The sequence below is a fragment of the Mesoplodon densirostris genome, chromosome 5, assembly GCF_025265405.1.
Source record: "Mesoplodon densirostris isolate mMesDen1 chromosome 5, mMesDen1 primary haplotype, whole genome shotgun sequence".
Taxonomy (NCBI): Eukaryota; Metazoa; Chordata; class Mammalia; order Artiodactyla; family Ziphiidae; genus Mesoplodon; species Mesoplodon densirostris.
In genome coordinates, this window is record NC_082665.1 from 119620246 (window position 1) to 119637305 (window position 17060).

At 51.2% G+C, this 17060-nt stretch overlaps 1 protein-coding gene across 3 annotated transcripts in view; it reads left to right on the forward strand.

The window, feature by feature from the left end:
• Window positions 1–6251: 6251 nt before the first annotated feature.
• The window catches only part of HEG1 (heart development protein with EGF like domains 1), a 91521-nt gene continuing 80712 nt past the window's right edge, over window positions 6252–17060 (forward strand). For all 3 annotated transcript variants that reach the window (XM_060099415.1, XM_060099418.1, XM_060099416.1), the window contains exon 1: window positions 6252–6773. In XM_060099415.1, the coding sequence (XP_059955398.1) occupies window positions 6500–6773 (274 nt within the window). In that variant the 5' untranslated portion in view covers window positions 6252–6499. The remainder of the gene's footprint in view (window positions 6774–17060) is intronic.

Below are 17060 nucleotides of genomic sequence, written 5' to 3' on the forward strand. Positions count from 1 at the left end.
AGACTGAGATGGTAAGAGAGGCGGGGTCAAGAGAGGGCAGAAGTCTTTGTACCTGGTAGGAGGGAATCTATCCTGAAATGGGAGAGAGCCTATGTGCCCCGGCTCAGGCCAAGGATGCTGGGCGCCGGTCAGCAGAGAGGAGCACACTGGAAAGAGCTGGAGCTGCTGGACACTGTCCACCAATCTCTGGGAGCCCTGAACAGGGTGGGTGTGCTAGCACGTTGGTCTCACTCCCTACAGCTTTCTAAACTTCTTCATTCTGATGGGTAGAATTGTGTCCCCAGAAAGATACGTTCAACCCCTAACCTCTGGTGCCTGTGAATGTGACTTTATTTGAAAAGATCTTTGTAGCTGTAATCAAGTTAAAATGAGATCAGACTGAATTCAGCTGGGCTCTGAATCCAATGACTGTGTCCTTATAAGAAGGCCAGGTGAAGACACAGACACACACGGAAGGAAGAAGGCCACATGGCAATGGAGGCAGAGGCCCGAGTGGTATGTCTACAAGCCAAGGAACACCGAGGATTGCTGGCAGCCACCAGGACTTAGGAAAAGGAAAGGGAGAATTCTCTCTCTGAACCTTCAGAGGGGGCGTGGCCCTGCTGACACCTTGACTTTGGACTTCTGGCCTCCAGATCTGGGAGAGGATAAACTCCTGTTGTTTTAAGTCGCTAAGTGTGTAGGTACTTTGTTCACAGTAGGCCAAGGAAATGAATATATGCATGTTCCTCCAAATTTCAAATCCTGAGGTCCCACCCCTTCAGTCTCCCACTCCTGACAAATAGCTTTGTATTTGCTATCTTACAAAGAAAAAAAAACATTCAAGTCCTCAGGCAGAAATCCAGATCCCCTCACCCCGCTCCTCTTTCCCTCCTCCCAAGGCCGGTCCCTCCACCTGTGCTATGGATTCCATCTTCTCCTGCTTCTCAGAAGCCCTTTCCTGTCAGTCGTCTTTTCTCTTTCTTAAACCTTTGATATTTCTCTCTCCCAAGTAGACCCTTTCTATGTTCAAATCTCCCACTAAAAGTGAGAAAAACTCCCTTACTCCCAATTCCCCTGTAGTTCCTGTCCTCACGCACTCTTCCTCTTCAAAGCCAAGCTCTCTTGAAGTTATCTTGACCAGCTTGGTTTCTTCACTTCCCATTCTTCCCAGCTCGCTCCATTGTCCCTTCTGCTCCACCAACACCTTTCTTAGTATGGTCACCGGTGATTTCCATGGGGCTAAAACCAGTGGGTTTTCGGGTCTTCACCTTGCTGGACCTTTCGGCCGCGTTACACGCTGTTAACCACCATCTCCCTCCTTTTGCTCCAGTGATGCAACTTTCTCCTGGACTTCCTCCCACATCTCCATGGCTCCTGCCCAGTCTTCCTTCTGGCAGAGTCCTCCCTCCCCAGCCATTTCATGGTGTGTCCTCAGGGCTCATTCTTAGGCTCCCTTCACTGCCTACAGTCCTCTCTAGATGATCTCACTCCCAGTTACGCAGATGTAGACCTCAAACTTGGACCTCTCCTCTCATCTCCAAGTCTGCAGATCGAAACGTACAACTTGACATGGCCACGTGGACAGCTCAAAGACATCCCAAGTCCAAGACAAAGTTAATGATCTTGACCTCAAAGACCTAATTCTCATTCACTGTTCCCGCTTCCTTGTGAATGGTACCACCATCCATCCAATCATGAAGGCCAGAAACTCAGGAAACCTTGGACCTCTTTTCCTCACCCTCCATATCTGTCCGCATATCTTGTGGATTTTACCTGGCACAGTCTCAAGTCCATACTCGTCTCTGAACTCATTTCTATCATCCTCATCCAAGAATTATCATTTCTTATGTGGACTCCACGAGTTCAGGCATCAGCGCTTGTTCCTTTCTAAATCATTCCCCTTATCATAGCCAGAATGGTGCTTTCCATTCCCACCTCACTAAGCTAAAACCTTGAAATGACTTCTCTAAATTCTTAAGATAAAGCAAAAATCTTAAAAATGGGCTGTTAGGGTCTGCCTGATCTGGTCACTCTGAAAGTCTCCGGCCTCGCTTCCCTCCACACTCTTCCTCACTCTTTGTGCTCCAGCTACGTTGGCTTTCTTTGGCCCTTTCCATTTATCCCAGTCCTTCCTGCCTCAGGGTCTTTGCACATACAGTCCCCACTCTCCTTTGCCTGATTAACAGCCTACATGTTAATGGCCTACAGAGCTTTCAGATAGTAGCTCAATCTCATGTTTACAGGGAAACCCAACCCTCCCTCCTTCAGGGCACTTTCTACAGTGACAAGTTTACATTTACATTCTTTGATAACTATCTGTCTCCTCCAAACCTTTAAGCTCTGTGACGTCTGAGACTCACGCAACACCCAGCACAGTGCCAGGCACAGAGTAGTCACTTAGTAAATATTTGTTGAATGACTAAATAAAAGAAAGAAGGCGCTATGTTGGGTTCTGGAAAAACAAAGAAGAACAAGGCCCAGGACTTCCCAGAAAGCAGCTCATCGATGAGGGGTAGGAAGGGACAAGCAGATGAGAGGATGAGTAACCAGACCCAGGGTGTAAACGTGGGATGAGCACATACACAGCAGAGGAGCAGGCCAGAGGAGACAGTGAGGGCCGGTCCCAGCAGTGTCCCACCTCCAGATGAAGCTCAATCAAGGAGTCTGTTGACTGGTTTCTCAGCCCTCAGGGACGCTAGTCCCGTGATGTTACTGATATGCAGTCACCACTGTGTCCACCGCCACAAACCCTGCAGGGGCACTGTCCTCAGGAACGGGCACACTTGGGGCCTGTTCCAAAGGCAGCGTTATTAAAGGCTCTGGTTACAATAAGAGCATCATGTGCAGCATTTGAGTCCGATGGGCTCCTGATGCCTTCCAGACAGTGATTTCATCATATTCTCAGATCAGCCCTGGGAGGCAGCAAAGGGTAATGATTTTTCTCCCCACTGTACAGTTGGGGAGACTGAGGTCAGTAGAGATCACTTTTCTTGGCCAAGGAGTGAGAACAGCTCAGGAAGAGAACTTGGAGAGAACCCAAGGGCCTCTCTGCAGGGTCCGCCCCCCAGACCAACTGGCAGAGGAGGACACCCCAGACCGAGCGTACATTGTAGCAGGAGCCTGCAGGCTTGTTTACTTTGGTGCAGAAGGACATTTCATCACCTCTTGGAACCACAGAATGTTAAAACAGATGGGCCCTAAGAGATCATCTGATTCGACACCCTTGTTTAATGAGGGAGGAAACTGAGGCCAGAGATATGAATCTCCCTTCCCCTCCCTTTCCTTTCCCCCGCCCAACTGATGCTGAGCAGTAGGGCAGAGACTGCTAGCTGTTTACCCAAATCTCTTCTCCCCTTCTAGCCTATATGGCTAGACTCTATTTCCCAGACTCCTTTGCGGTTTCGTGAGGCATGTGACCATGTTCTCTCTAGTGAGCTATAAGACAAAGTGAAGCCTGGCCCATCAAACCTCCCATCCGCACATCTCCATATTCTTTTTCACCTCTGGCTGATTGGGATGTCAATTCCAAGGGCAACTTTGGAAGCTGTGCATTAGAGAATGGCAGAGCTGCCACAATGATGAAGCCCTGAAAGGCTCTATGAGAGAAAGCCACCCCCTGACCTGAACATCAGTGCCTAAGGCTGTTAAGTGAACAGGGAGAATAAAATATCTACCACATAAAGTTGCTGCATTTGGGGAGCTTATCTGTTACTGCAGGGGCTTTCCTGTCTCATACAAGTTGAGACAGGAAGGCCCCTGCAAAAGCTCTGACTACATACAGCACTGGGTAATGGAGATACAGACTCACTGATGATTTCACTGTCAACCACTTTGGAGTGGCCCCTCTGGAAAGGCTAGGGACCTGGCTCCTAACTCACTCAATCCAGGAATTTGGTCTGAACTGGCTTCCTACCTGTTTAATTCTAGATAAATAGACTCCCAGGGCTGGAATGGACCTGGGAATGTCATCTGATCTATCCCCTTGGCTCCCGACAGGGCGTCTTCTAAGCCATCTGAGATGACCAAAAATCTTGTCTGGATTTTTATATCCCTGGGAAGGAAACACTCCAAATTCCTTAGACACTTGTTTTATACTTCCTTGCTACTGTGTCAGAAGGTTCTTTACTGAACCCTAAAACAGCAGAGCTGGAGCATTCTTTAGCAATCATCTAGAACAATCTTTGTTTTACAGATGAGGACACTGAGGCCTAGATCACACAAATAGTGGTAAAGTCAGGACAGGAAGCAAGGGCCCTAAAATCAATTTGACTACTCTTTCCAGGGTTCTATCTGCCTCTCTCTCTTGCCGTTTTCTCATGTTCTGCCTGGGAGGAGATGAAAATATGCTGGAGTCCATCTTCACTGTGATCAGTCTTTCCAGGTTCTCCTGTGTTTCTCCCCTCACCCCTCCCCTCACCTACCCAGCTAACCCGAAATAGGTCCTTCTCTTAGGAGGCAGAGAGAAGATCAGAGAGGTGAATCTATGCCTAAAGGGGAGGCACGTGTGACAGGTGCATGTTTGCTCCTTGGGCCGTGGTAGTAAAGACATCTCTGAATCCACACCAGAAGCCTGTAAGGGTCATTAAATCCTTAAATGTTACTGGTTGCCCAGGAGGGCAAACTGGGCTATGTGAAATGTTGTCTGAGGAAGGAAGGGAGCAGCAGTCATCAGAACCTCTGAACAGTTTCTTGGCTTATTGGGGTTTGTCTGGCTGCCTCTGGGCAGCTGGGGGCAGTCCTGCCTTGTTAATATGAGAGCAGGATCCCAAGAAGTTGAACTGGGGCCAGGAGCGCAAACCGAGTTTCTTACAGGGGTGTTATTGTATGGTACTTTCTTGGAAAGACCTGGAAATTCCATGTGAGAGCACTGGAAATTTGGGTTTGTTTTGTGGTTCTTTAAAAACAAAACAAAATAAAACCAAATCATTACTCCTCACTCCACAATTTAAGGTGAGCTTGTACATAGAGAGCATCCTTTATGTTTTCTGCCAAGTGACTCACTTGGACTGAATCACCAGAGAGTGGGCCTGGGTCCATCTGCAGCTGCCCTGGACACCACAATCTGCTCATTAACCTGAAGGGGAAGTCATGGGGCTCAGAGACAGCAACTGAGCGGAGCAGAGAAATGGGGTGGAGACAGGCCTGGAAGGGAAGTCCACACTCATAGTTTCCTGAGCATCTGGTGGTCAGACATGGTCCCCAGTGGAACTGACGAGATCCCCAAGGAGCTCCAGTATTCATTTCAGTTGAGACATTATCTGGATTATTGCAAATTCATAACTGTGGGACCAGAATTAATGATGCCACATGGTCGTTCACAGATAAATCCCTTAATCTTTGGGTCTAGCTTCAGAATCTTGAGCAAGTTATCCTTTCATTTTGAGCCCTTCTTTCTTCACCTAGAAATGCAGAGGCTTACAGTCTAAAAATTTAGACACTTTATCCTTTATTCACCAAGAAAATCTGTTTACACAAAATCTTTGAATCTCTCCTCTGAAAGTGTCCATTTAAAATTCAGGGATCTCTGTGCATCCTTCTGTTTAATTTGCGATCTGCAGCCCTTTTCCGGATATGAGTTTGCCCTAGCCCTGCCTAAATTCACAGTTTTCTTTTCCCTGCAGCCTGTTTGGGTGTCCTGGCGGTGACATTTCTGCAGAACTCTGGTGTGAGCCAAAGGCAGTGGTGGGATGGGGATGCGGATGGAATCCGGGCTTGAGAGGGCGCAGGGAGGGGCATAGGTTGACTCCCGAGTTGGCTGCGGCGTAAGGTGTTAGGCTTGGCCACCGCCAGCTCAGCCCCAGCCCTGGGGACTGGAGGAGAGGTGGTGGGAGAGGTGCGGGGGGTGTCAGATTAGTAAGGGTGGGGAACAGGGCCCCAGGTTCCACTGCTCTCGCATAGCGAAGCGCTTTGTATGATCTAGTTGGTGCTAATTATGTTCCCCAGCACCTGCTTTTCACCCATGGACTGTGCATTTAAGGAGTTGGGAAATTCTGGTTCCAGATTCGGGAGACTCCGGTTTTCTAAATTTTCTGCACATGGCAGGACAATACTAATTGGGGGCGGGGGGGGAGGGGGCGGCGTGTGTGTGTGTGTGTGTGTGGTGTATGTGTGTGTGTGTGTTTGCGTGCGCCCGAGGTTGCCGGCTCCGAGGACCTCCCCCCGCGGTCCCAGGCCGGCGCTCGCGGGCCCGGCCCCCGCCCCCTTCCTGCCCTCTCCCCGCCCCGGCCCGGCCGCGCTCGGCCGGTGATGTCAACCCGAGGAGGAGCCGCCCGCCCCGCGACCCGCCCGGGCTAATCAGCATGTAGCGGCGCCGGGGCCGCCTCCGCCGCGCCCGCCCGGCCCCCGGCCTCCCTCCTGCGGCTCCCCACAACTTTTGAGGCGGGGACCGCGCTCTCAGCCTCACTTCGCTCACTTCCCCGGCCCCGGGCAGCACCCGCCGCTCGCTTCCCTCGCACCCGCGCCCGCCCCGCGCCCGCCCCGCGCGCCGGGCATGTGAGCGCGGGCGGGCGCCGCCACCATGGCCTCGCCGCCGCCTCCGCTCCTGCTGCTGCTGCTGCCGCTGCTGCTGCTGCTGCTGCCGCTGCCGGCCGCCCCCGGGACGCGGGGCCAGCCGCCCTCCCCGGGAGTCGCGGGGCCGGCGGGGTCGCCCGAGCCCGGCCCCGAACGCGAGCTGCCGCCGCCCCCGGAGCGCCACGGGCCCGCGCCCCCCGGCCACCGCCAGACGACCCCTGCGCCGGGCGGCGCGACGCAGCCGGGACCCTCGGGCCAGGCCCCCGGAGGCAGGAGCGCGGGTGAGTGAGAGCCGGGGACTGGCGCCGCGCGAGCCTCGGGCTGGGGGAGTGGGCGCGCCCGGGGCCGCATCCCCCGCCCTAGGCCCCGGCGCCGCTCGACCCCGGAGGGGGCTCCGCTTCCCCGGGGCGCGCTGGGACCCAGCGCGGGGGGGCCGGGCGGGAGGGCAGCGAGCTGGGAGAGTGGTTTCCTAGCCGCTTTCCGCGGGTGGCTGGACTTGGGGGTGTGACCATCCTGTTCTCCCCCCATCCCCTTGGAAGAAAACTTATCTCCAATGGTGTACCCCGGACCCCATATACACCTACCTTAAAAGAAATAAATTTTAAAAATATCCACACCTTCAGAAAGCACCTCTCCCACTTCGGAGGTGATAACGTTCGACGGGTCCATTCCCCAATCCCATTCTTTTCCTATAGATACAGAAATAGGCCTCTTCTGGTACAGAGCCTGACTTTCAAATTTAAATAACTGATTTTTTTAAAGGGTTCTAGCCCTGAGGATATTTGTAAAGGACAAAGGATGTAGTTGGAAACCAAACACTCTGCTGGCTGTCTCTAAAGCAGAGAGCCTCCAGGAACTGTGTGGAGGTGGGGCTCCAAGGTGAAGCCCTGCAAGGCAGACGCTGCCACAGGGCTGTCCCCGAGCCTTTCCTCCCCTTTCCTTTCCCTGTGAGCTGCTGCTCCATGCACAGCCCCCGCCTGTCCACTCAGAGGAACCTGCCCTCTCTCCTCCGGACCTTTTTATCCAATTCCTTCTTTGGGTCTGCAAGAAATGCTAAGGACCGAGTGGAATTCCAACCGTGATACCATTGTGACCTTGGGGATGTCACCTCTTTTGATCTCAGTCTGTCCATCTGTGAAATGGAAGTAATGATACCTGCTCTTCCCAGCCTCCTGGTGATGATGTGACAAAATGAAAGTAAAAATAAGTGGAAAGTGCTTTGAACAAAGCCAGCAATGCGGTGGTGTAAGCCACTGCCTTCCTGTGAGTGACACAAGGCATACGTTCTCCCGGGTTATCCGGAGAAGCCAGATCACTTGAAACAGTAGGTATTGTCTTGGAGTTTAGGTGAAGGCTGAGAAGATTTCATCTTTCTAATGGATTCTTCATTTAAGTCTCTCATATCACACAAACTTTCTGGGATAGGAATTAGCTTGCTTCATTGCACCTAGGGATGCTTCCTCTAATTAAATAAGAAAAAAGCTTAAAAAAAAAAATCAGATCCTCCAGTAAAAACTCAATTCCACATTCAGTAGTAATCCCGTCATTGCAAATGCCTTGTCCTCGTGAACTTCTCCATCACTGGCACAAGATTGAGACACTGAGGAACTGTAAGGGAATAGAGAGGAGAAAGAAGCTTGCAGACCTACGAGAGACACAGTCACCATGACTGCAACTCTAGGTGACTAACAACATCCATCATTTTAAGTTCCACAGGAAGGAATCAGAAACATAAAAGACACTATTTCCTGGCTTTCTCACTACAAGAGTAACCAAAGAATACTGTGCAGAAATGTGTGCGTCTTCTAAATGGGAAGTGGAGTGCAGGGGATTGAGGCCATCTCAGGAACTAAAAGCAGTTTCTCTGGCTGGAAGTCAGGCTTTCTTAGCTCTAGGGCCTGATCTTGTTAGTGGAGGGGTGGGAGTGATGCTGACTTGCTGGGGGCCTGGCTGGATGAGGCTGGTACAGGAGTCTCCCTCCTTCGCTTGTGGCTGAGAATCCCCACACATCATAGAGAGCTAGGTGTTATAGGGAGAGAGACAGTGGAGGCAGTTGGCTTAGGGACTCAGCAGGTAAGAGTTGGGGCTGATCTCCCTTGCTGGTCACAGACACCCCTCCCCCCAACGCCATATGTGAGCCACACTTCCTCACAGGTGTGGCAGGTAACTGCTAATCTTGGCTTTGCAACCTTCCCCGGTTACAAAGATTCACTTGGGGAGGTGAGAGCAATGGAGGTTTCAGGTGCATGAGGCTCTGGAGGAATGCACTTGAGAGTCCCAGAGAGCGGGTAGGCAGGAGCTGGGGTTGTCCAAAACTTCTCTTACCTAAGAGGATCTCCCCTGGGACCACCACCCCCTCCCCCGCACTGTGCGCAGAGACCACCCAAGGAGTGTCTGCACTTCACCTGAGCTAAGGTGAGATCTCAGGTAGGATGTTAGGAAGGTGAGATGAGAAAAGAGGAAATTGATTACCTGTTGAAAACTTCTAGAAGCTACTAACATGGCTTAGGATTCAGGCAGGACCTGTGCTGCTTTTCTGGTGGTGGCCCACATAACGTCGCTTAGAGGGAAAAAGAAACAATGAACAAGAAAGTCAGCATCAAGTGATTTCAGTGAGTCCAAGTTTCCTAATAACCTCTGAGATTTTCTCTGGACCCTTTTTGATCGGCCACAATGTATCACAAGGTACAATCAGTTATTTCCCAAGGCAGCCAAGTCTCAACACTGCAGGGGCCTCCGGAAGCCCTCTGGTCCACGCAGCGTCCCATGTGGTTATCTGCCCTCTCAGCACCCCTGACAGATGGCCACCCAGGCTCTGCACCAATCTTTTAATGTTTGGGAAGGTGCTTGCTGCTGCTGGTTATGAGCCCGGAGTCTTACAAATAAGGTGCTTCGTTTGATCGTTGGGGAAACTGCCTGTAGCCTCTTGTGTTGCGGAGGTGCTGGTGGTCAGTGCTTGGTCCTCGTGGCCTGGGCTTCCAAATATGATGTCAACAGCAGGGACCAGAGAATGTCCTTTTCTTCCCTGGGGCCATTTCTAGCCCCTTAAGCTCTTGGCAGAGTTCAAGGTTCTCACTGTTGAGTAACCGTGCTTGCGTTCCGTCTGTGGGTTGTTTGCCTGCCTTAGACCTCAAGTCCCTGGATGGCAGCACTGCCCCGCTTTGCTTGGCCTTTGTTAAGCTTTTGCACCCACACCTGTCACCCGTGGGCCGTTAGGCTAAACTTGTTGCTGGTGTTTCAGCCAGTGGAGGTAGAGAGGATGCCAAGTCCTCGAGGTTTCCTTTTTCTTGCTGTTTTCGTTTTTTTTTTTTTTTTTTTTTTTTTTTTTAACACCTCAGGGTTTCTGAGCCACAGTTCTGAGTGCTTAAGTTGATACGCTTTGACTTCTGTACTTCCCAGTCCACGCTTTCACTGTGAGATCCGCAGATGAGCGCGGGGGTGGGGAAGAGGAGGCCTAAGTCATAATGAAAATCAGTGCAGAAGGAAAGCACTTTCCCACCCAAAGGGGAAATGACGCTAACGAGCTGAGCAGCCAGACCAAGGAATAATAATCTGAGAAAAATGCAGCTCCCTGGAGTAAAGGAAGCGCTGTGAGCCCAGCCCCTTCTGGGCTGTTACATAGCTGTCCCCTGAATTGCTGTAACTTTGTGGGCCAACTTGTCATTTAGCTTTAGCTGAGGGGGAACCCTTACACAGTGCAGTGAAGACCTGGGCCGAGCAGGAGGCAGCCCCCTGGCACGAGAGGGAGCTTTCCTCCAGGCATGTCCTGGCTGAGGCTGGCGGCGGTGGTGGTGGGGATTTCTGAGAAGCCCTCTTGCTTTGATGGGGAGGGTGCCCCAAATAGAAGGAGGGATGTGGGGAAAGGGACTCATCCTGGCCCGTGTGTGTTTAAAAGCCACGTCCTTTTAACTTCATGCTTGCAAATGCTGAACAGCTATTTCCTGCCCGAGAGCTGAATGGTGTGGGTAGGGTGAAAATGAAAGGTGTTTGCTGCCCAGCCAGCCAGTTACTGCACCCCTAGTCCTGGACAGCTGGGGAAGGAGCCTCTGCGCTCCCAGTGATCCCCTCTGCCTTCCAGCAGCCCTGCCCAGCTGGCTGAAAACGGTGTTCTTAGAATTGGCCTGTTGTCCCAGAGCTGCTCAGAAAGAAAGCAAAGCACAGATGGCAGTTGACGTTTCTGAGCCCTCAGAGCCTCCTTCAGTGGCTGCCCTCTGTCCCCGCCCCCTTTTGTGTGGACGGGAGGTTTCAGCTGCAATAAATGTGCCCCCCTTCAAGAATCCTAAGGAAGGAAGCAACAGGGAAGGAGATCAGTTTTGCTCCCTCTTTGACTTCTAGCCTTTGAGCACCTGTGTGGTTGAAACTTATTGCTCGTCCCATTTAACCCTCAAAACCACCCTGTGAGGGACATCATTGCCCTTCTACAGCCGTGGAAACTGAAGCCTGGTGATGTTAGATCAGACAGTAAACGGAGGAGGAGGAATTTAAGTCGATTTGACCAAGTCCGTTTGCTCATTCCACAGTATCATGCAGCCTCAGTTTTCTCATGGGTTAAATGGGGTGAGAGTTGCCTAGATCGCTAAGATCCTCTCCAGTGCGTCGTTTTGCTTCCTCTCTTCCTCAGGTCCTTGCTCTTGCCCTTTTTTCGAGAGTAAGGACTAGGAATGAGAGCCAGGACGAGGAGGTGGTAGTAGTGATGGGGACAACCTGCAGAGCAGAGATCTTACAAGAGACGACGGGGCTGCCAGTCTTTCTACGTGTGTAAGACGGTGTTTTACTTGGAGATCGTGAATTACGCCGTTTCTATGCCAATCCATAAGGTTATGGATGCCAGAGGTAGCTACCTTCATTAGCAACCAAACTGAGATGAATTGGTGATGTCCTCAATGGGCTCTCCTGGGAGCAGGGCTGGTATTCTGAGGAAGTGTTATGAGTACTTATTCAGTAGGAGGAGACGTCAAATGGTACCCTATTCAGAGGCTGTAAAATTGTTTTCTTTTAAACTTCTATGCCCTCTTCTGCACACTCATCGTGCATCTCGAGTAGATAGAAACGAAGATGTTTCTGTCCTGTCTTCTCTCTCTTCTTTTGTTGGAGTGTGGTACATGACCTCAGTCTGCATCACGTTTGACTGATCTGTAAGTCAGAAAATATGTACAGAGCTCTTTCTCTGTGTGAGGAGCTGTGCCAGGTGACGGGGCGGGGGGTGAGGTACAAGTCTGCTGTGCCCCAAGGGAACGTGCAGTCTTGTTGGAGCACAAGATCCAAAGGTCTAAAAAGTGAAATGCTGATGCACGAGTGATTCATCGATGAAGAAGTGTCACGAGGTCCTACTGACCCAAGGAAAGGTGTGGATGGAGATGGGCTGCGGCACGCAGAGATGGAGAGACAGGTGGGGCCGGCAGCCCAGGGAGACACATTGGGGAGAAGGAAAGAGTTGCTTGGATGTGGATAGACAGAGAGGCGGGTATTGACATCAGCAAAATCGCAAATGTTGAAACGCTCAAGATTTTGTAAATGCAGGTTAACAGCCAGGAAGGTGGGGGGAGAGGACTTGGGGAGACTAGTTAGGCTCCAGCATAACTGGAGTCATTAGACGGGACTAGAAAGGGGGATTGGGTCAGATTGGGAAGGCGTCCGTGTTTGTCTCGTGCGCGTTGAGGAGCCCCTGAGGGCTCGTGAGAAAGGAGCAAGTATCGTTTTCTTGTTCAGTGTTCATTGTGCTTGGTGCTGGAGCCTTATGGATGAATCACATACAGATCTGCCCTTGCTACAGCCCAGCAGTAATTTCAGAGATATCAGAGTGCTGGTGGGCAGTATATCGGTACCCTGGGAGGAAAAGGGTGAAAACGGAGCAGGACGAGAATGTAGGGGAGCGGAAATTGAAAGGGAGCGATGCAAGGGCCCAGGCAGGAGGACCTGGTGACCGCCTGGCTGCAGGCGTGATGGGGGTGCGGTGGATGGAGAGGAGCTGGTTTGCACCAGTTGAGGCACCTTCACCATAAAGACTGCAGCCTGTCCCAGTGAAGCCTTCCTTGGCCAGTTGAGAATGCAGAAAACTGACCTCGGACGAGGTCAGGGCTGATTCAGCCTGGAGGGTGAGCCCCAGCAGCAGGGAACGCCACGGGAGAAGAGGCAGCCAGCTCTGACCGGGTGGAGAACATCCAGCATAGATGGTGAGGAAGAAGCAGTGCCAGGCAAGGGGTCAGGCCGGCCTGAGGGTGCCGTGAGGGCCTGGCAGCTTGGGGGCTGGCTGTGGGTGGGCAGGTGATTAGAGTTAGTGCACAGTGTATGCATAAAAGGCAGCGGTCTTAGGAGCAGAACAGGAATAAAGATGCAGACGTAGAGAATGGACTTGAGGACACGGGGAGGGGGAAGGGTAAGCTGGGACAAAGTGAGAGAGTGGCATGGACATATATACACTACCAGATGTAAAACTGATAGCTAGTGGGAAGCAGCCGCATAGCACAGGGAGATCAGCTCGGTGCTTTGTGACCACGTAGAGGGGTGGGATAGGGAGGGTGGGAGGGAGGGAGATGCAAGAGGGAGGAGAATGGGGATGGATGTGTATGTATAGCTGATTCACTTTGTTATACAGCAGAAACTAACACACCATTGTAAAGCAATTATACTCCAATAAAGATGTTTAAAAAAAAGCTGATGGTCTGTGAAGGAACGTGTAAGCTAAGGTGTATCTGCTGGGTCTTGTCTCATCTGCGTACTGTCCCAGATGAAAGGAAAAGGGGGATGGAGAGAATGAGGCTGAGGGCAGGCCCCTGGCTTTCATTCTGAGGATTTGGGGGAGCCTTTAGGAGAGCAGGAAGAAGCCTGTTTACCGTGTGGGCGGTGGCAGATGTTGGTCTCCCTGGGCAAAGTTTAACAGTGATGTGAAAGAGGAAAAAAGTCAGAGACCTAGAACCCTTGATTCCCACCCCCAAACCCCTTGTTGACTCCCAGATGCTCCCATGTCAGGAGCTGGCAACACCATCCACCTAGTTACTTAAAGGAGAAGCCTAAAAGCCACCCTCCATGCTTTTTGTCCTCACCCTCTACATCTTTGTGTGTGTGTGTGTGTGTGTGTGTGTGTGGTTACTCCAGTTGCTTCTGTTTCCAGAATATATCCCGAATCTGCCCTCTTCATCTCCACTGCTCTTTTCTGTTCTCCCTGCATCCACTCATGCTCTCCCTCTACTTCATGCGCCCAGGAGCCAGTGTTCTTAAAATGTAATTCAGGTCACCTCACTCTTGGGCTGAGCACCCTCCGACGGCTTTGCTGTTGTGCTGAGATAAAATCACACAAGGCCAGCAGGTCTGACCCTGTTAGCTCTCTGGCCTCTTCTCACTCCACTCCCCGTCCTAACCCACCAGACTGTTGTTTCTACATGCCCAGCTCCTTCCTGTCCTGGAGACGAGGCACAGGGTGTCCCCGGGCTGTAGTGCAACCAGCCTTGCCGGCAGAGGGAGCAGCCAGTGCAAATGCCCCAAGGCTGGAACGAGCTTGCATGTTTCAGGATGGAGAGAAGGAAGGCCACGGTGACTGGGTCATGTGGGACCAGGAGAAGGCGGTGAGGAGGGCAGACTGTCTCCTAGGCCCCAGGAGGGCTGTTAAGCAGAGGAGTGATGTGGAGAATAGACTGTGGGAAGCCAGGGCTAGTTGAGGGCCCGACACGTGGTAAGTACTCACGGATTTGTGGAATAAATGATTGCTTCAGACGTGACAGTGGGAGGTGGGAAGAGGGATGCATGCTTGCAGTACTGTCTCTGTGACAGAGCTGTCCTCACATTCCTGGATCAGCAAAACACAGGGTCGGCAAGCCAACACCTCCCTCCTGCTTTACCCCTCAGTGCATAGGACAGTGGACTGGACAGTCCTCTCCAGGGCAGGGAGAGGGCAGAGGGGCTGCTGGTGGAGCAGAGAGGCCTGCATCCTTGCTGTGGGGTGGGGTGTGGTTGGGGTCCGTGGCTGGGGAGCTGCTGTGGCGGAATCTCTGGAGACAAGGGTTTGGATGCACGTTTCGGGAGTGTTCGCCTTTTGCTTATTGTGTTCCCGCTTCCCTTGTTAGCCCAGGAGCGGTCAGAGGGTGAGGATGCTTCTCCCTCATCAGGCAGGGGCCCCTCCTCCCTGACATTTGTTTCCCCTGCCAGAGCAGGGACCCTCGGGCCAGAGATGCCTGGCTTGCTGTCAGTCAACAGTGAGGTCACGAGGTGACGTTTTTAACTTGGGCTCAGGATAAAGTGCTAGCATTCGGTACTTCCAAGCTGCATGGTTGTCTTTCCTTTTTAAATGTTTTTTTTTCCTGATTATAAGAGTTAATGTATGTTTATCATATAACATTTGGAAGTTATAGAGAAGTAAAAGCAACAAATAAATTATCACCTATATTCCAACTACTAGAAGTGTATTAAAATATTAGCAATTGTTATTATTTCTCATTTACATGGAATATAAAGTTATCTAACTATCCATTTATCTATCTACATATCAATCCATGTGTATAGCTGTATGAATATCCAGAATAGATATTATTCCACTATATGGTAACTTTTTTCTAGCTATTTCTTTATTGGATATGTAGACTGTTTTCAGTTTTTCATTGTCATAAATAATGCTGTGATTAAATATCTTTTTTTTTTTTTTTTTTTTTTTTGCGGTATGTGGGCCTCTCACTGCTGTGGCCTCTCCCGTTGCGGAGCACAGGCTCCGGACGCGCAGGCTCAGCGGCCATGGCTCACGGGCCCAGCCGCTCCGCGGCATGTGGGATCCTCCCAGACCGGGGCACGAACCCGCGTCCCCTGCATCGGCAGGCGGACTCTCAACCACTGCGCCACCAGGGAAGCCCGTGACTAAATATCTTTGCGCCAAGATTTTTATATTTATATCTGATTATTTGCTGAATGTTAATTCCTGGATGTGGACATTTTAAGATTCTTGGAAGTACTGCCAAATGGCCCCTTTGAACTGTACCAAATTATACTTTCACCAGCAAGTTGAGGAGACGTTTCTGTGGGTGACTGACTGTGCAAGGCATCTGACAAGCAGGAAGTTTGGTGGATGCTGCTGAAGGAAGTGGGTCCCTCCAGAACAGGCTGGCAAGCTGTCCACCGCGCTGTGTCCAGGGAGCCTGCATCTGGGAAGGGAGGTAGCCTAGCACAGTGCCTTGGCTAAGTGACCAGGCGGAAGGGAAATACAGTATTTTAGAAGGAACTAGAATACAGAATTGGGGATGGGGCAAGAGAATGCCACAGGGACTTTGCATCATTCTAAATTAGAGTCATTTCATTGGCAATAATTGATCCCTTAAATTGTGGAGTACTGGGCAAAATTAGTGTTTTGTTTGGGGTCTATAAGAGCACTTTGAGAATTCTCTTTACGTTCAGAAAATCCTACATCCTCAGGATTAGAAAGGACCTTAGAAGATCCATCTTTATTCATTAAATGATAGGCTTATGTCCAAAATAAGGAGGAAAAAGAAGACTCTCCATTTCGTTTTAGGGCTCTCACTCTTCTGCCTCATCTACCCTGGTTGATTTCCAGCCAAAGTCAGTAATTTCACTTTGTGCTCAGAAACTTTTGGTCTCTTTGTTCAGGGTGTGATGCAAGATGTCAGGTCCCCTTAGATTGGGAGATTATCTGACAAATCCAGTTGCATCCAACGAGTGATGTGATGGCTGCAGCTCATAGACATAGGTACTACTGGAAAGGTTCTAGAAACTAGTGAAGCAGTTTCACAACCATCACAGTGACAGAGCTGTACTTGGGGGTGGAAATGGTGCTCCAGCAACTGGAGTGGCTGGAGGTGAAAACTGGTCCAAAAGGTCCAGGGTCAGGTTTTGGCTCTGCCACTTAGTCACCATGTGACTTTGGGCATATCACTTCCCCCCGGGCCTCCATTTCTTTATGAAATGATGGTCCATCACCTGCTGAAAGTTACCTTTCTGAGAGGGCCCATCTTTATCCTGTGAACACCTCTCGACTTCCCTGATGCTGGTATAAAATGTGAGGAGATTCAACACCAGGCTTCTCAGCTTGAGGTCCAGGAGCTTTGGGAGCCTGTGTGAGGGACAGGGAAGGGCCGCGTGGTGGCTCCGAACGTGCACTTGTGAGCCCACTAGACCTGCAGCTCCTTGGGAGGAAGCAGTAGATTTTATCCCTCTTTGTACCCTAGTGCCCAGCACAGGCCCTGTCCAGCCTGCGGTCACCACTGCCCGGGTACTACTGCAGAAGCACCTGCACCACCACGTGATCGAGGGCTCCTGGTACAAGATCTCTTAAGGAGCCAGCAAGGCTACAGAGGCTGTTCAAAATGCACACATTGTTTTTGAGCTATTTTTTGGTTTGGGGTACGTGAACTTCATGCCATGTGAGTGTGTGAGGAAAGCTGGCAGGTCAGATGGTGTAGGAAGCAGGCAGGGCTCTGTGTTCCCAGTCCCTGGAGTTGCTGGGAGCTCTGGAGGGGAGGCTCTCAACTCACTGGAGACCCTGAATAACAGCAGGCCCCACCTCTCTGGGCTGGGAGGGAGCTGGGCTGCTGGAGGCAAGGACGTGGATTTGATAAGTTTGACAAGTTTCT